We start from the raw sequence: 25,333 nt of genomic DNA, 5'->3' as shown, positions 1-25,333 counted from the left end.
CTTTAAAATGTGTGAAGATTTAGTTCCCACAGACTTAAATTGTATTTTCCTTCAATGGGGTAGCAATACTGATATTTTGCAATGTGCAAATTCATTTAATCAGTTCGACAGTTAGAAGACAGGATAAGGAGTTCAAAATAAAAGTACTAGGATTAGCAGCTAGATAAATAAAAGCCTGGACTTCAGGAGCATATAACCCAATCAAGCTCTGGAATGTAAATATCTGAAACAGCTGGCAGGGCAAATTTTAGGCTTTTCCTTTCATTAGCACTAAAACATCAGAACAAAGGAAGCAAAAACTCCCATCAGAAATCTTAAATATTTATTTAGGAATCACTTGATTCTCTGTGGCTGTTTGCTTCCCACCCCCTCCCCCCTCCAAGCCAGGCTTTCCCATAGTACACAAACTTCCGACTTTGTTTATTTTTTACCTGAAGGATTTTGTTCCGTTCTCCCTTATTTTATTTCTCTGAACAGGAGATGCTTGAAGCGACAGAATTTTGTTTCCTGGCAGGGTAATTTGTTTCACAATGGAACCTAAAAAAAAAGATGAACAATCCATAGCAGAAAGCAAAATCCTCAATGACATTCAGCGCACAGCGCATCCAAGAACAGATATCTGGAGAGACTGTGTCCAGGATTTTTCTTTTCTGTTTTTTTTTTAATGAAAGCTGCGTATTTGCTTCAAGGTCACAAATGCAGTTCCCATATACATTATCTGCTCAAGTTATTTTATCAGGACATGGACACCTGGACTACTGTGCTATAGCCAAGAATATTCCAACATCAAAGGTATCTGTAACTGTTGACTTTAACAAAGGCTGCTCCCTCTTGTAATTAAGAGAGCTCTCCAAGTGAATTTCAAGACAACCTCCCTAACATCAGAGGTAAGTGGAACCACTAGAAGTTCCTCATTAGAGGATCTCAGTGATCCAGATGGAACATACAGAATCAGACAAACCCTTAATGCATCTTTGGACCAAGTTGTTTACAACTTTGAGCCTGGTAAATTGGCAACAAGTGCTGGTTTCTTAGCAGCTGAGTAACATGTTGCAATTAACTACAGTGTGCAACGCTAACAGATCCCCAAGCCTACCTTATCCCCGTTTTAAACATTTTTGTGAACCTGGTGACTTCAGAGTTCAACTACTTCAACCAAGCAACTCTATGTGGGGCTTCCTTTGTGCTTAACCCAGAAACTGCTGTTAGTGCATACAGCTGCAGTTCACTTGCTGACAGGAATGAGAATCTGTCAGCATGCAACACCCCTGCTCAGAGATCTGCAGTGGTTGTCATTTTCTTACCTGGCCAAGTTCAGGGCGTTACTATTGGTATATAAAGCCCTTAATGGCTAGGGAGCAGTTCACTTGCATGATCACCTTAACCCAAATGTGCCCACTCAACCACTTTGATAAGTGGAACTGGTGCCATTACAGGTGCCACGTAATACTAGTTCCACAGCTGTAAGAAAACAATCTTTGGACACTTTGGAATTCCCTGCTTATTGGCATCAGACAAACATTGAGCTGTACCACTGAAATGCAGGACACCCCTTCCAAGCACAGAGATACATTTTGTAAAGTGGAAACAGCATGGTGTGCACTTTGTGGTTCAAATCAATTTTTACTTTATTTATTTATTTAATTTATATACCGCCCTATACCCAGAGGTCTCAAGGCAGTTAACAGAAACCTATGCAAGCTATGGTTTGGGTATGAGGTCTGAAATCAGCCAGATAACTTAACTGTACCTGCAGGAAACTGGCTAGACTGGATCAAAGTGTTTAATGGCACTTTTTCACCTGATTTGTTCACAGCATGGAGTGAAGCCTGTTCGAGTGTGACCACTTTTTTCAAGATACTTCCTGAAGGCTGCTGGACTATCTGGAAAAGTTACACATAAAAGTACTCAGCACATATTGCAAATCTAAACAGTGACAATATTAGACCAAGTTAGTCATACATATGAAAGTGCAATAGGGCTGACCAAGTCACCCAAGATCAATATTGTAAACAACATTAGCATGCCAAATGGTTTTAGAAGTCTGACTCCACTCTTTCAGCAATAATGGGTACAATCATATTAGTAGGACACATGCTTTGTGAGCATTCCGATATAAACTTATTTGCACACTTAAAAGACACCGATAGAACCACTGCTCAGTGTTCTCCCTTCTATCAGAGGTGCAAAAGTTTGCAATATGGAACAGGCCTTTCCCAGTGGCACCAATGAGATTATGAAACTTTCTCCCCCTAGTCTTTCCTGTTTAGGACAGCTGGAATTTGCTTCAGAAGGGATTTGTGGATCTAGTGAATTTATGAACTTGTGTCAAACTGCTGGTGCTCCTCTTCGATTTTTTTTTACTGTTTTATTGGCTGTTTGATGTTGGTTTAAACACATGAAACTGCTTTGGGGATAATGTCAAAAAGCAGGATGAAATTATCTTAAATAAATCTGTTTGATCATAAAATGAGATCAAAGCTACCTACTGCTACGACTCAAAAGGGCAAATATCAGAAGCCATTTTGCCATGGCTCACAGTTAAAGACATTATGTATCCCCAATGTTTTACAAGACTAAAAGTGCCTTCTAACCTCTCCTGTTCCCATAAATTCAACAGCTTTCCAGAATACTAACAAGTTTGATGTAGGGGTTCTGTGGTGAAGTTTGAATGGTGCGAACTTCTTTATGCCCAAAGCAGGAGATGCTTAACCCCCCCCCCCACACACACACCCCAAACGTAAAAAAATAAAAAACCAGGATCAAACTCTTCCATTTCCATGGGAGGAATTGAGAATCTTCCCAGTGACATGAACCTGTACAAATAAAAACTAGGTGGACATTTAAAAACTGCCAAGAGAAAAATGCGATGGTATTTCCAGCGAAACATTGGTGTTTTCTTCAACTATGGATCCCCAGCTGATGTTGAACTACAAATTCCATCATCCGCTGTCTCTTAGCCCTAACTCTCAGGAATTATTAAAGTTGCAGTCCCACAGTATCCAAAGGATGAAGAGCACCAATTCTAGAGACAGAAAATGTTATATGTCAGACAGAAAAAACACCCCTATCCTTAAGAGGCCGTATCCGATACCTAATAATGGAGCTCTCCACACAGTGTGTATGTACAATTTGCAGCACTGCAAATTTAATAACCTAAGAAAAGTCTGATGGATCAGGCCAATGGCCCATCTCGTCTAACATCCTGTTCTCGCAGTAGCCAAGCAGATGCCTGCAGGAAATGCACGAGGAGGACCTGAGCACTCTCCTCTCCTGCAGTTTCTAGCAACCGGTATTCAGAAGCAAACTGCTTCCAACTGTGGAGGCACAACACAGCCATCACAGTTAGTAGCCACTGAACTTGTCTGAGCCTCTTTCTAAAGACATCCAAGATGGCAGCCATCAATGCCCCCTGCGGGAGCAAGTTCCATAGCTTAACTATGTGCTGCATGAAGTAGTGCTTTCTTTTATCTGTCTGTGAAAGGTTTCCTGCTCTCCTTATCAAACAAAAAATAACTGCACAGTAACTTTAACATCTCTTTCAGTTGGTAGATCAGGGAGAAAAGGGATGTCAAACAACAGTATCTATGGTGACTTCAAATGAGACAGACGTAGCAGTGGGGAGCTGAGTCAACCATCACCATTTAACATTTTTGTACAGCCCTTGAGCATTCAAAGTACAAAACATAGTCTTTAATCGGTACAATAACCCAGTAAAGTAGACCATATCCCCCCAATCTGTATTATGGGAATGAGGCCAAGGTATAATGGTCTGTCTATGGTCAAGTACACAGAATGGGTGAACTGTGCAAACACACACCCAGTTCAAGCATTCATGCTCAGTAAAATTCTGCTGGTATTGGAATGCTTAGTTTACATTGTCAAATATCTAAAAAGCTGTTCTGTTTAGTATCTGCCAGAGTTTCATTCATGGAGATGGGTGCTAAACATTCCTGATTCTTTGAGTGGGCTATTATCAGACAGATATTCTCCTCATTGTTGCTTAGTACTCACATATCTCCATACTGCCCCTTTCCTCATGTATTATTAACCTTTTAAAATGGACATCTCAGGTGTCAAGTTATGCAAGGTACGTAAGGGGCAAATGCACAAGTGCCGTTTTAATTATATGCTGATAAAATGCCTTTGAATTGCTGGCTCGGCTAAACTGCTAAGGTTAGCAAACTTCAATGGGGCAACAGACAACGTAACTCGCATCAAAGCTTTACAGATCAAGATCAAGATAAACTTCTCTTACCAGCTGCTTTACCTTTACAGCCTGTGATGTCTGAGCTGAATGGCAAAGGACAGAATTGGGATGGGCAACTCTGATAGTGATCGGTTTCCCAGCAACTGGCATTAAGGACTGGAGAGACGCAGTTACTGCTGTTGTAGCAGTTGCTGCAGCAGTAGTCAAGGTTGGCTTTAGAGCTTGTAGAGATGTTGCTGCAGCAGAAGAGACTGACTTTGCAGAACTAAGAGCAGCAAATGCAGGTGAAGACGACATTACAGGGGTACGGACTGGTTTCACAACCTGGAGAGAAGTGGTACCAGTTGCCACCATTGCAGTGGAGGAGACTGGGTGTACAGCTCTCACAGTATTTATTCCTGTAGTTGGTTTAGTGGAGGGAACGGGGCTGGCACCTTGAAGGGAGAGTGTCCCTGACAAAGCAGGAGTGGTCCGAACAAGCTGAAGAGAACCAGATCCTCTTGTCACCCCTGATGTACAGAGGACTGGGCCTGAAGTCTGTTGGGAGGGTATCCCCGCCGGAATTTTAAGAGAGGTCGCAGTCACAGGAGTGTTGGCAGCAAGTACCAAAGAAGTGGATGATGCTGTGCTACAAATAGGAGGAGCTGTTTGTGGTCCCGATTGTTGAAGACACTGCTGTATAAAAGCCTGTGGGTTAGGCATTAATTGCCGTAAGGCAAGCATACTTTTCTAGGCAAGGAAGAAAGCAATAGAAAAGAATTAAGATCCTGCATTTTCCTTCCACCATTCACACTGCACTGTGCCTCACTGAACAGTATCATTGTCACTGCTAAAACATTAAAGATAACTAGCACACCAACTAAACAATAAAAATTATCACATCTGATCTTCAAGGAAACTTCCTAAAGTTCAGGCTGTTTGCCTTTGCAATCATTAACAAATCTGCACTAAGCACACTGGACAACATCCCAGACACATTTATGAAGCTGGTCCTGAAGTGAGAGCCACAAGAACCTGAATGGGCAGGAAGTTTCCCCTGAATGGGTAGAATTTACCCAAATAGTATATGCAGGTTTATGCCAGCTAGCCTCACACTACATGGTCCAATATAACAGACATGGGGGGTCCCACTTCTCATCAAAACATCATGGAGGCACGGACAGAATTTCACTGGAGGGGCCCACTTTCCCACACCAACCATTTCATGCTGAGTCCCTGTGTGTTTTGCTTTACAAATTAATTCTCCTGACATTTCAGAACAACCTATCGCCCAACCATCAAGGACCATCACCACTTTGATACTTAAAATATGGAGCAAATTCATTTAAACATACCTTAAGAAAAGGGAGAAGATAGGGCTGAGGGGAAGACTTTAGCTCAATGTACAGTTTTCTAGTAAATTCTTCAGGTTCCATTTTGGCTTCCTAGATAGGAAAGGAAAATGGTAGCAAAAATGTAACGTGTCGTTTCTCCAGATGTGCCTAAACTGAACACACCAATTCACTAACTTTCTAGTACTAACCATTTCATAGGCTGCATATTCTATTCTACAGTTAAATTGAAGAAAGGTTATCAGCAGGCTCTCAAAAGTAATCTAAGACAAATTCTTCACTGGTTAAGAACCAGCAACTGAGGGCAATAAGTTAGATTTCTAAGTTGTTCCTAGAAAAAAATTACTTGCCTTCTGTGCAATATTTCTGCCACATGACTAGAGGCAGATTGCAGAGAGTCACATTTCTACTAGTTTGTATCCAGAAGCAGCTAAAATAAAACAAAACCCTTCCTATTTGTTTAACAGGCAGTATTTAACTTGCCTATTCTGAACATGCTCAGGTAAACAAAAACAGAGCTACAGAAGTATTGCTATGTCATACACGCTATACCAGCCACCCTGTGAAAAAGAATGGGATCAGCTTCTGGCAATTATGACACTCCAACCTTAATGAGCGTGCTGCAGAAGACTAAAAACTTTGCAAATGCTAGATCTGCCATTTCCCGGACATATCTGGGATTCGTCCATTGGAAATAGTGTCCGTGCAGAATTTCCAAAAACCACTAAACAGATGTATGGCAACCCATGTCGGATTTTCATCTTTTGAAATAGCGCAACCCTAGCATATTGCAAACTCCATTTTGCAACCTAAACTTCCCTGTTCATGGCACATGCATATCTAGACATGTTACAGAAAAACTTGTTGGAAAAAAGGAGCCTTTCATTGTTTGAGAGGTCTGCAAGAGCGGCTCACATTGTGGTGTGCCTGAGAATCCTGCATCCGTCTGAATGTTGTCCCAGCACCCAGGCTAGGAATGGAACATTGGCCTGCAGCCAGGCTGCCTGATGACCAGGATCCTTGCCTTATGCCATGCCCAACTGTGCACTGTAGCCAATGACATTGTGGCCTCTAGTATGCCCCCATGGAATTAATCCATCCTGTACTTCACACCCTTATTGCCTGTGTGCACACAAATCACTTCTGAGTAAATACATTTAGGATCAGGGCACAAATACTTGCAGATGAACTTTTACCAACAGACTTTGTACCAGGTTCTTCACATTCTGCCCCATTTCAGGTGCTTGAGGCCCACTGGATGCCAGTTTTATTAGTGTTGCTAGGAAGTTTTTGCACTTTTTCACATTTTCCAGCATTTCCTGATAATAAGCCAAAAGAGTAAATTAACTTCTGTTCAGTTCTGAAATACTGGGAAAGGTAAGCAATCTTAGACTGCTTTGCACTTACTTTAGAGGTGCTGGCTTGTGCTACTGTCCTTCTTTCTGTGTCAGGGACTGGCTTTGGAGCAAGAGAGAGCGCAGAAGAATCAGAAATAGGAGGCTTTGCCAATGATCCGGTCATCAAAGACTTTGCAGCCGCAACTGTGGTGCTGCTATTGTTTGTTGATGCTATTGACTGGAAGAAATGAAACATTTAAGTAGCTAGATTCAATTCTGGCAGGAAAAAAGCAGATCTAAAGCTGCTACATTAATATTAATATCAGGAAGGCACCTTTGTTCTACTGGTGTTGGTGCCTACTACCCTCCAACACAACTTTCCAACAAAGTCTCCCATTCGCTTTTAGGAGAAAGCAAGCAGGTACACATAACATTATGCATACAGATTAGCTCATGTGAACCTACATTTAGATTTAGCAATAACGGTTTTGTCTGACAGATAGTAATCCTAACAACCGTGCACATTTCCATCAACCACCAGAAGCTGAGAATGACCATCACTGAAGAGAGCTCATAAAGCATTATGTTTAGAGGTAGACTCCTTTATTGCAGTCAGGTTCAGGCATTAGACACTACCATTGGCTGGGGAATAAGGATGACTAACCCAACCCATATGGCAACTTGAATGAGGCAGATGACCGGGGAGGGGGGTAGTTTTCCTGTTTCTCAGTATGTTTTGAGTTACATTGGCAAGTGCACTATTGGGTACATGTATATAAAAGATACACGCAGCATGATTTATAAAGCCACCTTGCCATTTTATTACATTTGTGACTCAGTGGGCTAAAAAGTTTAAGTGCCAAAAAATAACAAGGATGTCATACCTGGATTACAGCAGGCTTCTTAACATTAGAATTAACAGGAGGAGTTGTCCAAGTCACTGTTGTATGAGGATCAGCTGATACTTTCAGTACTTGAGTTCCAGAATTCTTTCAGAAAGATAATAGGAAATATATTGTTAGGTAAAAGCCTCAAAATGAAATCTCAGGTAAGCTGCCAAGCACCATTTCCTTCTAACTGGACACATCAGTGTTATTTGTCCCAACTTCAAGATGCAAATGATGCAGAGGAGGATCCAGGAGCATGCTAAGTAGAGAAGGCTTCTTTCTATGGATAGGCAGAAATGCTATGACTTAAGCGGCATTTCAGGCTATGACTGTTCAAGTATTTTTATTTCTGCATATTGAGATAATTATTTTTCTATCCATATAGTAACAGTGATAGCTGGTATGAGCAAGCTGAATGCAGAGGAAAGAACAGAAAACCACTGTACTATATAGGCAACTAAAGCTTGCCTAACATCAGGGGCGGAGTGAGCCAATCTGCCGCCCGGGGCGGCAAACTTGAAAGGCACCCCTCCCCGCGCGCGCATCGTGACGTCACAACGCGTGCGCAGCCTCCTGGGTGGACTGCGCATGTGTGGACATGCGCAGTCTACCGAAGATGGTGGGCGCGATCGCCGGCACCGCTTCTGACCAGCACCGGGCCACGCCGCGCTGCGTTTTAAGGCTGCAGCGGGCGAACAGCAGCGCTGCTGTTCACCCGCTGCAACCTTAGAACGCAGCGCGGCGCGATCGCCAGTCGAAAGGGGTGCCGGCTGATCGCGCCCGCCATCTTGGGTGGACTGCGCATGTATACCCAAGATGGCGGGCACGATCGGCCGGCACCCCTTCCGTGTGGTGCGGCAACCTTTAAGGCTGCAGCGCGGGAACAGCAGCACAGACGCTGTGCTGCTGTTCGCGCGTTGCGGCCTTTTAAAAGTTGCCGCGGGGGTGGGGCCTGCCCCCAGAGTGTCACCCTCCCCAGGGCGGTACCCGGGGCGGCCCGCCCCCCTGCCCCCTAGCTCCACCCCTGCCTAACATTTTAAAGTTGTTTAAGCTCCTACATGCGGGCAAGTGGTGCCGGCAGAAAATGGAAATGATTCCTGCATCTAGACTAGATTCACTTCACTGCTGCACCCACACCCCTGAGAGTGACATACACTGGCCCAAGTCCTGTGAAAAGCAGAAGAAATACACAACAAAACTGCTATTACAGAGTTTATTTACCTGTACAGTCTGTACTTTGACTGTGGGTGCATTTACAGGCAATGACTGCCGTACAATTGGGTTCTTTAGGGACTGGCTTTGCACTTGAGCAAGTGCTTGTTGGGACACCAGCATCAGTTGTCCAGTGCTGCTTCTGACAAGAACCGTTCCTGCAGGGAAGAAGATACTATCAGATCCTTCCACTGCACATTCTTAAGAGCAAGTACACTGGTACCTCAGGTTACGTACGCTTCAGGTTACATACTCCGCTAACGCAGAAACAACGCTTCAGGTTATGAACTTTGCTTCATGATAAGAACAGAAATCGTGCTCTGGCGGCGCAGCGGCAGCGGGAGGCCCCATTAGCTAAAGTGGTGCTTCAGGTTAAGAACAGTTTCAGGTTAAGAACGGACCTCTGGAACGAATTAAGTACTTAACCAGAGGTACCACTGTACATAAATCTGAGTTTGTATAATCCAAACTTTTAAGCAAGTAGTCGGCAGCATAAACAGTACATGAATTATGCAATATTATTACAGTGCTTCTATAGTATTCCAAACTTCCCTTCTAGGTTCCTCTGTTTGAACAGCAGACTACTACATTCCCTGCTGTGCTCCAATCAGTGTTATGACAGACGTAGCTTATTGTTTGGCCTTTTAAAAAATCCATCGAACATATTTAAGAATAAATTCTGAATTGGTTTAGTTTAGTCATGCATCTCTGCTCTCACAGCTTGCAATATAGAGTTGTTAAGACACGCCACAACACAATGTTAGTCCTGCTTTTGGCAACGGCTTATGTATTAAATATTTTTTAATTACACATATTTATAACCCTCCCCCTTTCACTCAGGGGTCTGAGGGCAAGGTACAAACGCTTAAAAATCACAAATATATAAAATCAACACAAAACAATCATGAACGAAATCAAACAGCAACAACAACAAAATGAAAATGCAGTCAAAATGCACCTCACACCCAGCCCCAAAGGCCTGGACCAAGGTGTGTTTTCACCTGCCTTTGAAAAGACCAAAATGTTGGAGCATGATGCACCCAAGGGGAGGTCATACCATACATAAAAAGTAATTGTCATAGTCTTGATAGACAATGCTGTGTGACTGCATACTTCTGAGACCACCTACGTGTTTCTTTTTGGGCAAGAAATCTCATGCTTGATATTCTTCACCAGACAAGGTCCATTCTTTAAAAATAAAAAAAGGTGAAGGCCTTCTTTTGCTCAAATCAGGCATTTTTTAATTACATATACAACTCTAGAATCTAACATTTTAATACTGATTTTAAGGCACTTATACACGTTTATGATATTAAAGTAGTAAGGGGAAGCCTGCCTCATAGGCACACAGCCCTTCCCAGTTAATCCTACTTCCACAAACTATTTACCGCTGGAACAGAGGCATGTTACCAACACAGGATTTAACCCAGCCCTAGTGCCCATTAGCTGGCATCACAAACCACACATTTGGGGGAAATGGCCTCACAGGCCAAGATTGTCCTATGGGCCAAAGGTTCCCCATCCCTGCTAAATACCTGTACAGTCATACCTTGTGTTGCAAACGCTGCGTGTTGCATTCATCACGGGATATGAATGAGCTGAACCCGGAAGTAACAGAATGGGTTACTTCCGGGTTTGGCAGTTTGCACATGCACAGACGCATCAAATGACGTCACACGCATGTGCAGATTCGGTGCTTCAGGATACGGACCTTTCAGGTTGCGAACGGGGCTCCGGAACGGATCCCGTTCGTAACCAGAGGTACCACTGTATACTTTTTAATAAAGCTTCCAACTCATCCTTAAAAGGGCCAAGAAACCATGCAGAAAGGTATGTTCCTCCTTTCCACACAGTTGTGTTGAGTGTTTAAAGTTACAATAATTTCAGGAGTAATCACTGGGTACTTGTTAAATCCTCTAAATGGTAGGTGCCATTAGAGACCAAGAACTTGGAGAGCTGAAAGTGCTGCTGTATTGTCACCTCTAACCAAGGCAGCTTCAAAACCAACATAAAACCTTGTGAAGCTTGTTTGTTTCTAAAGAGAGTGGTGTGGCTGTCTATTACAACACCATCAAGCGATCCTTCTTTCAAAACCCCCATTAACTCTAGGGAGAAACAACTGTCTCAAAGCTCTTGACACCCCCACCAACACTTCCCTCAGCTACTCTGTAGGTAGCAAGTCGAGAGCCTAACAAAGGCCTGCCTTTGATATCTTCTCTCAGCTACAGACCACTGCTAGAGAAAAGGTTTAATTGGTATGTGTAGTTCCAAGTTGGGGGAGGAAGAAGGATCCGGGACAGCCTGGAAGGATAAACTAGGGCACAAGTAACAGAAGAGAAGGCAGAAGAAATAAGAAATGAGGAGGGGGACTGGTAAGCATACGGGAAAACTACAGCAACTGTGGCTTCAGAGGAGGAAATGCTTTAAACCGAATTTATTGTTGACTTTATAGTTCACAGAAATTGTATGATAAATAGTAAACATTATAAACTTCATTAATAAAAAAAGAGTAAGGTAACGGTAAAGGTACCCCTGACCGTTAGGTCCAGTCGCGTACGACTCTGGGGTTGCAGCACTCATCTCACTCTATAGGCCGAGGGAGCCGGCGTTTGTCCGCAGACACTTTTTCCGGGTCATGTGGCCAGCATGACAAAGCCGCTTCTGGCGAACCAGAGCAGCGCACGGAAACGCCGTTTACCTTCCCGCCGGAGCAGTACCTATTTATCTACAAACGCTAGGCTCTGTGGTTTAGACCACAGCGCCACCCACTGTATATACAAAGAGGTAGTAAGAAACACCCACGTGTTTCCAACCATCAGCAACTCCCAAAGGTGTGGGTAAAGAAGTGCTGGGTACAGGAGTATCAATGAAAGCAAAATTGCAAATTAGGGGTCTCATGCTCATCTGCAATTTGCAAGCCTGAAACTGCAGTCCTAAGCACACATGTCTAAATAAGCCTACGGTGCAAGCTGACACTTATTCATAAGTATGCATGCATAGGACCTAGCTGTAAGGGAAAAAACCAACACCAAAAACCCCCCACTAGGGATGCTTTGGCATCTCAGTACAAAATGCAAAATCTACATAGGGTAGCCTGGGTGCCACAAAACTTTGGTGCCTTTGTTCTACTTTCTACCCTACATTTATTTTCACTTGTATACATGGGCTGCATAAAAGGCCTAGAAGCACTTTTCGCATCATGTGTCCAAATGTCCTTAAGAATGAAGCACATGGCCCTGCAATAGTTATAATCCTGTCCACTAACTGCAACATAGTTGTACAACACTGCCATCTAATGGTGCAGCTAGTTAAGTGTGTGTTTTCTCTTCATGAAATTCTAAGCATGTATCACAAGTGCCTGAGAATATGGGTTATCTAGCGCTATTCTACAACACTCGCCCACATTTGAACACCTGCCTGGAAAAACAGTTCTAGGGTTGAACCGAAACAAGTGCTCTGTGGGGTGGCCTGATGTCTGTTGCCTTAGAACAGCTGTATAGGAGGCTGGGTGCCCCTGAGCATAGAAAGGAAGGGGACAGTGCACATCTGGAAAAATCCCAAGAACAGGTAAGCAACACATTACCAGAAGAAAACCTATCTGCTACTTCTCTCCACAGGAGGCAGTGTTTGGTAATGGCAACAAAAGTGTCACTGCGCAGGTACCCTGGCTATTGCTATCTTGCTCATCAGCTTTGAAAATCTTTCTAATAACTGCTAAGCCTGCCCACCCCCCTCCCAACCCAGGAATTATATTCAACAGAACTATATGTGCAGTAGTTTGTATATACCAGGGGTGGCCAACTCCCAAGAGACTGCGATCTACTCACAGAATTAAAAACTGACAGTGATCTACTGCCTTTTGGGGGTTCAGGTCAAAGTTGTTGAGCTTGTTTTAGGAAGGAGGAAAGCCCTGTTTTTTGTGAGTTAAAGGCAAAGTTGTTGAGCTATTTTTTTAGGGAGGAAGGGGAACAGCCACTCACCATCAGATCAGTATACTCCATCTTACATCGTGGAGGGTGGGCCAAGGGGGCAGGGCAGGATTCTAATTTAACAATGGAAAGGGACACAGCGATCGACCGCGATCTACCAAAACCTCCCGGGGATCTAACAGTAGATCACGATTGACCTGCTGGACATCCCTGGTATATACTGTACTTCTGCTTTGGTTTTCAAAGCAAGAAGCTATTATTGTGCCAGAGGACTTAAGATCAATTTTAATATTTCCCTCTGTTGCCTCCACTTACCTGTTCCGGCATTTTAGACAGGCATGGGGAAGAATAACTACGAAAGTAAGTTGTGGAGCACTCAGGTCCTCAAAACACAACCCAGTAAAATGCTACTGAGTGGCTTAATCAGCTGAGACCTCTACAAAGGCACTTATGACAGTTTCCCTTTGAATGCTAAAGGCCCAAAGTTCCATGGTTCGGTTCCCATCGTAAGATTTGGGAAATTAGGAGGGGTGGGGGGTTTTTTAATTAGAAATTGGGAAATTCTGAATTGGATAAGTTTCCTATGAATCAGAAAACTTTCTGAAACCCTTGAGAAAGCCCCCAGTGTTTTAGCCTTTCCTCATAGCAGAAAGTTCAGACCCCACATTCTTAAAATGTGAAATTAAGGTTTTTCTGCCACAACTTACATCACTTTACACTTGCTTACACAGAATTGCATTTGCCATTCTACCACCCATTCACTACATTTGGACAGATCATTTAGAGCTCTTCACATCCCATTTGTTTTACTCACCCTGAACAATTTAGTGCCATCAGCAAACTTTGCTACCCTGCCCCTGCTCAAGGGCAACCTTTGCCCAACCTGGTGCCCTCCAGGTGTAGACTATGGTGCCCATCACCCCCCACAGCTTCACTGGCTGCAGCTGATGTGAGGAGAGTTCCAGTTCAAGTATCTGGAGGGCACAAGGTTGGGGAATGTTGCTCTCTGGGGCCTGGCTCATAAGCTTCCACAATTTTGCTGTTTCAGAGCAGTAGCCTTTGCTGACTACAAAGCAGAAAGTGTTACTTCCCAATTCTTCAGCCAAGTTCAAGCATACCGGTAGTTACCTTAGCGAGTAATGGCAATAACAGTGTGCAAGAGCAACCATTCCCAGTGCAGAATGCAAATAAGTTCTTTCAGTACATTATTAATCCTGTATAATGAATACAACTTTCTCAATAGCAGGCCCCTGGAATACCCTGGCCTTTGAGGTGCAATCAGTACCAATAACAGACTTTTGACAGAATGTAACAAGTGGCTATTCACCCAAGCATTTGGCTAAAGTGGTGCTGGTGTATTCAATGATAAACTGTACAGTGGTACCTCTAGTTGCAAACGGGATCTGTTCCAGAGGCCCATCCGCAATGTGAAAAGCCCTCAACCTGAAGTGCCATATCTGCGCACTTACGCATCGCAATTTGACGCATGCGCAAAGCGCAATTTGGCACTACTGTGCATGCGTGAGCAGAGAAACCCGGACGTAACCCTTTCCGGTACTTCCAGGTTGCCACCTGGAAAAAAACGCAACCTGAAGCAAATGTAACACGAGGTATGACTGTATTAAGTTGTATTTTAAAGAAATACTGGTTTATTGTGTTTGTTTGTGCAACTGTATAAACAATGAAGAGTGGGCTACAAGTATTTTAAATAAACATCCTACTGGCTTTGTGAAATTATTATTCATGTGTGTGACTAAACGTCTATGTGTTTGGTCAGAGGCTCTTCTTGAAGGTTGCTATGAGCCTTTTGAGACACCGGGCACACTTGCAGCAACTTTCTGTCTTGTATGTTGCTGTCCTCTCTCCCTTCTTCACCCATTCATTTCTTTCTGTGATGAAGAAGAAGAGTTTGGATTTGATATCCCGCTTTATCACTACCCGAAGGAGTCTCAAAGCGGCTCACATTCTCCTTTCCCTTCCTCCCCCACAACAAACACTCTGTGAGGTGAGTGGGGCAGAGACACTTCAAAGAAGTGTGACCAACCCAAGGTCACCCAGCAGCTGCATGTGGAGGAGCAGAGACGCAAACCCGCTTCATCAGATTACGAGTCTACCGCTCTTAACCACTACACCACACTGGCTCTCACGTAACACTCTTGACTTGACACTCCCTGCAAGATAGTTAAGAGAATTGCAGCTCTAACCTGTACAGTTGCCACCAGCATTTTAGACATCCCCAGTCTAGACCCAGGGAAATCCTGATCTGCAGTATCTTTTAACGAGAAGGGGCAAACTGCATCCGACTCCCCAGAGCAGCCAAGCACATGTGCTGATATTCAGTGAACTGTTTACAAAAGGAGTCAAAAGAATCAAGTTGCAGAAACAGTAGCAAACAGAAAGCAAGAAAAAGTAGCAACCAGACAGAAAACAGTAGCAAACAGAAAGGAAAAACAAAACCAGTAATTTCTAGATAACCTTGCTGATACAATTTCTAAGTTGGTCTCAGCAACTTGCATACAGTCAGCCTTATAGTTAAGCACTAGCCTGCTGGTGGACCATATGCTGCTCATTACAGACTTTACTGTGGGTCACATGGACTTTACAGTGCAGTGGAGCATCTACCCAATATTGTATTTCACCCTCTATTTTGGCACTATTGCAGAATCCCATTTTTATTAATTGACAAGTTTAGTTGGTTTTAAAATGCAAGACTAAAAAGATGCCCCCAATTAATCAGAATGATTTGTCTTAAATGCACTAATACTATCCAGCATTATGGAAGAGGCATGATTCCCTAGTAGAAAGGAATGATTCGTCCATGATGATGTCTACTGCAGCTCATGCTTGCATCTTAAAAATATTGCTTCAAAAAATAGAGTGTGTGTGTTAATTAGGTAATTGTTCTAGTTCTCACATAAGTCACTTCTAATGCCAAAGAACAGTAAGTAGATTTCATCCTATGCTATCCCTAGAGATTCATGTACAGTCATACCTTGGTTTGCGCTCGCTGCAGGTTGCACTTGCTAGGGGATGCGAACGCGCCGAACCTGGAAGTACCGGAATGGGTTATTTCTGGGTTTCGGCGCTCGCGCATGCACAAAAACACTAAGTCGTGCTTTGTCTATGCGCAGAAGTGCCGAATTGTGTCACACACGTGCGCAGACGCAGTGGCATGGGTTGCGAATGCGCCTCCTGCATGGATCGCGTTCGCAACCTGAGCATCCACTGTACAGGTTCTTACTTGTCTGCCACTCTTTGGATTTTTTTATGACACAGAGGGAGACTGCAGGTGCATAAATTCATGCTGCCAATTTAAACTGTTGTAGAAAGCATGACAAAATCTGGAAACCATCAGCACAGTTGGGTTACATAATTGCATTTTGTCAAGAATAAAGGAAATCACCGTGGCAGAGAGGCAAAGGTAGCAACAAGGACAATCTTTGCCTACATATGGCAACCCATTGAGGCTGAGCATTCAAGGATGTCTCGCTCATGTGGCTTGCAATATCAGTTACTGTTTTTCAAAGCAGTGCAATCTTAGTAAGAAAAAACAAAAAAATATTATGGCTATGTCCAACAGTGATGTGGGGCTTTCTGGAAAATTTTGAATCAGAAGATGTCTCATCACCCTAAATTGATGGTTTGACGTATCACACTTAACTACATTATTAAAAAAGAAGAAGAAAGGAGCTCCGTGTTAATTTGTATAATGTTGTATAATGCTGTATTTGTATAATTTGTATAATGCTGTATAAAAACTTCAACCATTTCTAGCAGCTCAAAATAGATTAATAGAAATATTTGATTAAGAACATGTTATGTTTCAACAAAAATAATGAAAGAGAGCTTTGATTGTATTTAAATGCTTGTAAACACTATTCTATAGCAGCCTCCAATCCCTGGAACTCCCTTCCACAGGAAAGCCATATGGTACATTCCTTGATTTTTTAGAAGGGCAGTTAATTTTTTCTGTTGGACCAGCTCTTATTGGGGTGCTGTGCATTTCTATTGTGCTTTACTGTGTATTACTCCAACTCCATTTGGCAAAAAGTGGGATACAACTGTAAATAAATAGTTGTATGTATGTATGTATGTATGTATGTATGTATACATGGAATTTTGTTTCTTCTCCTTCCCTAATGCACCCCCGCAAAAATAAATAAATAAATAAAAATCTACTCTGGGGGGTCACCCAAACCCACTAGAGCTGATTTTTACGGTGTACATGGACTGCAGAGAAAGAAGAAGTTCGACTGCACATACAGAAGTCTGAGTGAGCAGATATGCAGCTTTGGATACAGCTCCAAAATATTTTAAGATGTTACAATTCACACACTTTAGACTTGAGGAAAAAATTAAGGTGTTGAAAACTGTTAAATACTAATTTTAGCATGCTAGAATACCTGTATGCATAAGCAATTGTTTTCTTGGGAACAGTCATAAGAAATTATGACTTTGGTTGTACATTTTCCTAGCATTATTATTCATTCTAGCTGCCTAGCTCAGCATGTATTTTAGTCATTCATGCAGCCAATCTCATGAAACAACGAATTTCTAAAACTGAAAACGTTGTGTAGAAAAATATGGTAGCGATATTTTTTCCTGCACATTCTCCCTATCACTGATGCCTTCAGCAATGCTCAGATGTTGTCAGTGAAGACACGCTACAGGTTGTCTTGATGTAACAAGTCACCCTTAACACAGCTAGCAGCATGGACAAATAGCAACAATTAATAATGGCAAGGTACATTTTTCAACTTGTTACTTACTTGCTCTGGGCCTGCAGCCACTCTATCAGTCAATGGCACTCATGGCAAGTAATGTTTGTTGTGGCAAAGTTTGTGTGTGACCAACAATAGCCCTGCCACCACTATGCAGGAGTTTTTTCTGCCACAAGCGTTAAAATGTATATGGAAACAAATGAGGAAGCAAGCTGCAGCTGCTCTGGAGTCTACCAACTTGTGCCCTTCCTTCAACAGATACACTGGCACTTAGATTCAAAATCAGGGCAGGAAAATCAGGGCAGTGCCATGTTTCCTCAAAAAGACAAGCAGCACCATGAGATATAGATAACTACCGATTCCAAGGTTACCCACACTCAGTTTCAACTGCAAGATCTCCTAGGTTGATCATTCCCTTTCATGCATACCAAGGGAGCAAAGAATAAGACTGAAACTTACCAAGTTTCATGAAGCAAAATGAACCCCTGTGTTGCAGCTCAACCGAGAACCAACAAACAAGGCAACACGAAACCCAGAGCGAAAGCAACATATCAGTTCTAGAAAAACTCTATTATGCCAATGATATACAATAGCATCAAACACAATCGAGCAGAATTGCAAAGTTCGAAAAAGTCTCTGTAGCATGGATGGAACAGTAGGTCATGTAATGTTCCAACGAGGCTGAAGTGGACGGAGACTGGACAGTGATTCCAGATAAGGTGCACTGTTTTGATGTTACCTCTTCAGCGAAGTCATAGGTAACTGAAATTTTAAGCCCTTCTCATATGGTGGAAAATATGGCTCCTGGTTTCATGACATATGTTGTTGGTGACAAGAAGAGCAATGTCTGGACAGGCCCCTGCAGTGGCCCTCCTGCCAGGGGTGCTAATTAGATAACTATTTTTGTATTGTCACATTTGCTGCACAGAAATTCTGCCATACCAAAGTCTAACAGCTAATATTTCTGTTTGTTCCAATTCCTAATATTCTGTCATTTTAACACCTGCCACATGCACCTGTCAAGTAATGAAGAAGTCTGGGTAAATGAGAGCAATATCATTTTCTCAAAAAGGTAGAACTTTAATTAGAAAAACATGATACCAACTCAAAGCTGAAGCTAGCTTCAAAACACATTTTAATCGCACAAGGTATCAAAACGTCTCGACATTAAAAGCTTGGGTGTCAAAACGTTTTGGAGAACTTTTGCAAGTATATTACATCTTTGCAAGCGGGCAGGAAGAAGAGAATGAAACTAAGCCTACCTCAGGCAGGCAAAGAAGTTCACGTCAGTTTATTATATGTGGCACAAGCATAACTTAGATGAGCAATTTAGCAACAGTTCAGTGGAGTCATTTCATGCAAATATGCAGTTGTGTGTCAGTGCACTGGGAACTTTTAAGTCACTGACCTTCAATTACTTTTCCCTTTACTTCTATGATAGTCTATGTCACACTTCCAGGGCAACCTTACAGAGAACATAAAAAAGTTCACTTATATTGAGTCAGAGTGTTTCCATATAAAGACTTAATGCTGTGAACCATACAGTACAGATACTGCAGGTGGGCTGCTGGCAACATTTTTTTAAAAGTCCTATCTGATTTTCCCAAGGAATTTGCATTGAATAGGGGTGGGGGGGGAGGCAGAGATACAGGCTGGCATTTTGGTGCCAACAACATTCAGTGGGTGGGTGCTGCGAAAGATCAGAAGGCATGATGAAGGCTACTCCAGAGTCTACCCCCACAATAAACACCATTTAACCTGCTTAGCACTCTGCAGAGTTTGAACACAGGAGTCCCCGTCCATCCGTCCCCGTGCCCAGACAGAAATTGAACCTGGGACCGTCTGCATGAGAATCAGTTCTTTGCCACGAAGCAATCGGCCCTGCTCTCATGTTTAGAAGGCATATCCCACCATGATGCCCACAACTCGCCACTAGTTCACTGATGATTTGACCCGTTAGCTTAAAACAAAACCAACTTGGCGGCGCCTGGCCTCATCCAACGGGGAGCGAAAGGAGCGCTGTGAGGAAAGGGACCAGAAGGCAACTCACCCGGCGGGATCTGGACGTTAGCAGGTAGCTGTATTGTCACCGTCTGCGGGGCTTTGGGGGCTCCGGGCTGCGGGGTCGGCAGCCTGGTCCCCGCACCGGGCATCTTTGGGAGCTGCTGAGCCGGAGGCGCCCCTTTGCCCGCCGCGGGAGCAGACGCCGCCCGGGGCTGCTGGGCGACGGAAAGAGGGACTCTGTTGAGGGGAACTTCGGTGTTCAAGGCGACCGCCGGGCTCCCCGCCGTGCTCTGGGCGCGCAGCGCAGCCGGGGCCTCGAGGAGCCCCCCGGCCCCATTCAAGAAGGCGGCAGCGGAGGAGGAGGAGCCGGCCGCCAAGGCAGCGAGCTCAGGAGACCCGGAGGGCATGACCCTCCCCAGGGCGGCTGCTCCCGGGGTAGTCATGGAGGAGAGGGCGCGCGGCGAAAAGTGCAGGAGCGGAGCCTTCCGGAGAGTCCGAGAGAGCCCACAGCATAGCAGCCTCCGAGGGGGCCCAGGAGCCGGGCGAAGGTTCCGCAGCTGACGATGCGGCAAAAGCAGCAGCAGCAGAGTCCAAGCAAGAGTTAGTGACACGGCTGCAGAAAACACATGGTCACGCAGCCGCTGCCGGCTGCTTCTCCTCCTCCTCCTCCTCCTCCCTGCTCAGAGGTGCGCACGTGTAGCGCCAGGCACTTCTCGCATTGAGCAGAAGGCTCCAGCCAGGACACGCGAGCCGGCAACGCCCTACTGAGCCCCGCGCCTCCTCCAAGAACCGCCCCGAGGAACAGCCCCCAAGCGGCTTCGCTCTCCGTTAGCCATGTTTATATAGCCACGCGGGGCTCGCCGGCGCACGCGCCCTGGCTCTCCTGGCGGCTCATTGGCTACACCGGGCAACCTCGGCTGGGCGGCGTCACGCGGCGTCACGCAGAGAGAACGGACCCCCCGCGCCGCTGAAGAACACCGGAGGCGGGAAGTTATTGGGGAAATCGAATGCACTTGGTGGTTCTCTCTCTCACACACACGCGCACACACACACTCACCGAAGGCGCGTGTTGCATTCGAGGAAGTAAGTGGAGTTGGTAATGCCAACAGAATGCCTATAATTTAGGGATTTGTATTTTTAAAATGAAGAACATAGGTTTGCTTTGGGGTGGTGTTTTTTTTTAATTGATATTACTTGTGCAGTCAGCGTAGTGCATATCCACAGTCACCCTTGTAGCCTTGTAAATAAGCACCCCAAAAGTTACTAGCATGCAAAGAAGAAGCTTTTTACAAGTAAAGGAGGAATTTTTCCGTACAGAGGAAGGAAATGGAGCGCTAACCTTCCACCACCAACCTGCTCACTTTTCTGCATAAAAATTCCTGCACTGAACTGCATACATTTCTTTGTTACTTACGGCTTCCAGGCTAGTGGTTAAATGCAAGTCTATTGTATTAGGCTCTTAACAAAGTAATTAGTGGTTTTCAATCTTTGCCATGAGGCTTACAAAATAAGCAGGGTGCATCCTTTTGAGGACAGGCAGGCTGTTCTGCTTTGTTGCAGACATTTATAGATTAATCAAACGGTCCTTAAATGCTTTTTTTAAAAACATAAGCATGGATGTGGTTTTGAGAGAGTGAAAGGACTGTCAGGCAGTGCAATTTTATGCTGCCACTTTACTAGCTGCTGCAACAACTAAAGTGGCACATTATATCACTGCAGGTGGTGGAGAACTCTGCATTTGCAGAGACTGCAATACTGAACTCCCTTGTGATCCCTATGTTAATAATCACAGAGACATGTGATTTTTACTGCATTTTTACTTATTTATTTTGGTCAATAGCCATTCTTGTTGCTCCTCAACAAACTGCTGCTGGACTATATATTTTCAACTGCAACTTTTTACACTTACCTAGGAGGGAGTCTTATTTATCTTAGTGGGGCTTACTTCCCCACAAATTATGCCCAAAGTAGCTTACAGCATTTCACATTTCAAAATAAATCTTAGAAACATTTAGAAATAACGTTAATATAGCAAATAAATACAAAAAATAAATCCATACAATGCTGCTGCTTCTTTGGCGATCCCTTGTAGCGGAATAAACGATACAAATATGGTAAACCTAGTTTAGCAGCTTCAAATTAAACAGGAGAGAGGATAATCCCTATTCAGAAATAAGAAAGTAGATCACATGTTGCGGACAGTGCACTTGTATCCAATAGTGTGGATCTTTAAACATTCAGAATCTCCACCCCATCTCTCACCTGGCTTTCACCCAGAGGGGCCATATGCTCTCGCCCACAATAAAGCAGCCAATAACTTTCCTTCCACACTCCCCCATCAATAAAGATATGTCTGTCCGGTCTGGAAATCATAAACAAAGTTTCAGGATGTTGTGATGACCCCCAAAGTAGTGGACCTTTTTGCCTTCCTCAAGTTAAAAGATAAGGGTAACAACGGAGAAGCATGATTTAAAGGACAAGTTTTACAAAGAAAAATAAGCAGTTTCAACATTACTAGTAGAAACTACCATTCAGCATTTTAGAACGTTGCCAATTCTGTGTCTGTGGTTCATGCTGTTCATCATCGACTTATGCAGACCCAGCGTGTTAGTAATTTAATCCTTAAATATTTCCTATTACTGCAATCGGTTAACACAATCTAGCATTTTCCTGCTTATCTGCAGCTGCCAATTCCTAATCGACAAGTAGAAATTGCATGTAAATAAAAGTTTGTTGCGTCAAACAACTTTAGTAATTCTTCAAAAGAATTGCTTTTATTGTGTTCAGATGATATGCTGTTTAATTTATATTCTCCTGCTGAATTGAAATTCAGTATATTGTTTTCCATCTGTCTGAAGTGCTCAAGACTGGTGAATTCCCTTTCAACAATATGAGTCCCTTGGTCTGAGCTACTCAGGAAAAGCAATTACAATATAATTGTAGGTATTCCCCCCCCCTTCGCTTGTGCAGTGCACCTAAATTCTTTTTAATGAGAAAAAAACAAGACATACAAGCTTTATGCAGCTTTGGGACATCATGAACATGTCACAGTTACTATTCAATTATTGAAAATGGAATTGGAATTAAGCACCAAATATTGAGAAGTGTAAGTAAAACCACACCATTATCTTTTTTTTAGGTTTGTGTAAGAAGCTTGGGTTTTACATGTTGCTTTGTCCAACAGAAATATAAAGGTGATAATAAATAGGGACTCTTTTAAAACACAAGCAATAAGCCAACTTGTAAGTGAATTGAAAAATCCAATTTAGTTGCTTTTGCTGTATGAATTTTTAATAAGCCCCTATCCATGCTCCTTAGAGTGTTTGAAAAATTATGACATCCATTTAATGGTGATTCCTAGGGAATATTCATGCAACTATTTTTTTGAAGATACACGGGCTTCATCTGGTCTTTGAGCCATTCCCCGCCCCAAATCTACAGCTCCTCCACCCCACACTTCATGGGGCTGCCTTTAAAGACAGTTCAGAAGCTTTCGCTGGTACAGAATGCAACAGCCCAGGTATTGGCAAGAGCCAAATTGGGGGTGAGGAACCTGTGGCTCTCCAGATGTTTCTGGACTGTAGCTCTTGTCATCCAGGTCCATTGGCAATGATGTCTGGGGCCAATGAGAGTTGGGAGTCCAACAACATCCGAAGTGCCACAGGTTCTGCATTCTTGGGCTAAATGGTGCCTGCACTGATAACCTCAAGGCTTGAATACCATAATGTACTTTATGTGGGGCTACCCATGTATTTCAACCAGAAGCTTTAACTAGTGCGGAATGAAGCAGCCAGACTGCTCACGGGAGCAGATTACTGGCAACAAGTTAAGGTACCCCATTGTATTATTGCTCTGTATTAAGGTTCTCCAAGACAACTGCCTTGCAACAGAGTGTCCCGTCCCCCCCACTGGACACAGCATGGATTGCTGTGGTAAATTTCTGTTTGTTTCCTCTAAATCACCAGGCCCAGACAAAATGAATGTGATCACATCTCAATTGTCCAAAGTTTATAAGACTAAGGACGCTGGTGTGCAACAGCCTTTGCCAACCTCATGCCCTCCAGTAGTTTTTGAATTTTTTTATCAGTCTCATCCTTTATAGCCATGTTGGCTGAGGCTGATGGCAGCTGTAACCCTAAACGTCATGAGGGCAGCAGATTGATGAAGGACGTTGTGCACCAAGCAAAAATTATTAAATGAAACTTCTCATCATCTTTCTTCACCTTGCCGCTGTTAAGTTAGTATGCTCGTTCAGAGGATAGTAATACATTCTGATGACATATCTATAATAAAGTGGCCAATTGTATATTTTGATTAGGATTGTGATCCTAAGAGCTCTCAGGGTGCAATCCTATACACATTTACCTTGGATTAAGGCCTGTTGAACTCAGCGAGGCTTCTGAGTAGATCCATGTGGGATTGTAGTGCACTTTACCTTGAGCTCAGTGGGAGTTACTTCCAAGTAAATGTGATTAGGATCAGACTGCACATTACGTAGATCTGTGGCCAGACTTGTCTCAGAAGAACCAAAATTACTAACTGCATGAAAAAAAACAAGCGAATTCACACAGAAGCTGATGCTACTCACAGCTTGTATTAACAAAATAGTTTACATGCTTCAAGTAAGGAAACTGCTCCCCTCCCCTAAAAATTCTGTGTATGTGCCATATTTTTCCATTTAATTTTCTTATGCCTTGAGTATATCTTTCCCACTGTGGCAGATGCACAGAAGCAATCATGAGAGCTGCAGTATGTTTTCCCTGAAATATTAATTGTAAAAACTATTCTTCAGAATTGTATGTTAACAAAACTGATTGTCACACTGTGGAAATTAGGATGGTAATTTCCCCCTAAATAATACACAAAATTATGTTTTCATATGCTTTCCCAGAACCCTTTCATACCCATAATGTTCTCAATATGGGGCTTCTTACAGTATATTATAAATTAGCATCAATTACTATAGCTCACAGCATTGTCAGTCTAGAGACAGAGACAACAGAAGTCACATAACGTTGTACCACCAGATGCTAGGGGACACCTTGTGCACTTCATGAATTTTCAATTGAAAGGCACAGTTGCCAGTTAGAATAATTTATATCAATTCTATACAGGTGTAGTTTGTTTAGCTCCTATTTAGCCAATCACTCATAACCATAATAGCTGGTTTCGTTGCACCAAAGCAAATGCTAGGGTTTCCTGTTGTTGTTGTTGTTTTGCCACACTGTGCAACCGAATATACAACTGATACATGATTTTATGATTTGAGGTGGAGAAAGCAAGTAAATTTTGTAGGGGTTATTGGCTGATTCCTAATTGGTCCCAAGACAGGAGCGAGCTAGCTGTAAATCACACCGAGAAAGTTGGGAGTTAATTCTTTATTAGCAAAAACAGGATCTAACAGGAGTGTCAGGCCTAATGAGCACAGCAACTCATTTCTGGCAGGACTTGCCCCTATGAAGCAGTTGCTGAGACTGCAAGTTCCTGCCTTCCCACAGCTGCCTAAGTCCCCTCCTCTCCAGGGTTTCCCCCCAAGCAATCTGACACAGCAACTGTGTGTAGCTAACTTCTCCACCCTTTTCATGACTCTCCTGGTTCTGGGAGACATGGGGGTGGGAGGAACTTGTTGCAGCAGTAGAGGAAGACACGCATGCCTCTTCAACAGTTGGACTCATCTCCGCCTCTTGGCCTCCCTCATCCCA

General features: G+C 43.4%; 1 protein-coding gene across 1 annotated transcript in view; it reads right to left on the bottom strand.

Annotated features, from left to right (window-relative positions):
- The window catches only part of TAF4B (TATA-box binding protein associated factor 4b), a 46,396-nt gene extending 26,184 nt beyond the window's left edge, over positions 1-20,212 (bottom strand). The window contains exons 1-9 of the mRNA XM_033154786.1: positions 19,678-20,212; positions 8,987-9,135; positions 7,763-7,867; positions 6,949-7,116; positions 6,738-6,860; positions 5,545-5,634; positions 4,259-4,939; positions 1,751-1,883; positions 432-537 (exon numbers count right to left, since the gene is read on the bottom strand). Of these exons, the coding sequence (XP_033010677.1) occupies positions 432-537; positions 1,751-1,883; positions 4,259-4,939; positions 5,545-5,634; positions 6,738-6,860; positions 6,949-7,116; positions 7,763-7,867; positions 8,987-9,135; positions 19,678-20,074 (1,952 nt within the window). The 5' untranslated portion in view covers positions 20,075-20,212. The remainder of the gene's footprint in view (positions 1-431; positions 538-1,750; positions 1,884-4,258; positions 4,940-5,544; positions 5,635-6,737; positions 6,861-6,948; positions 7,117-7,762; positions 7,868-8,986; positions 9,136-19,677) is intronic.
- Between the last annotated feature and the right edge of the window lie 5,121 nt (positions 20,213-25,333).

Source organism: Lacerta agilis, chromosome 7 (genome assembly GCF_009819535.1).
Source record: "Lacerta agilis isolate rLacAgi1 chromosome 7, rLacAgi1.pri, whole genome shotgun sequence".
NCBI lineage: Eukaryota > Metazoa > Chordata > Lepidosauria > Squamata > Lacertidae > Lacerta > Lacerta agilis.
The sequence above is the reverse complement of the archived record's forward strand: the minus strand, read 5'-3'. Positions and strand labels throughout refer to the sequence as shown.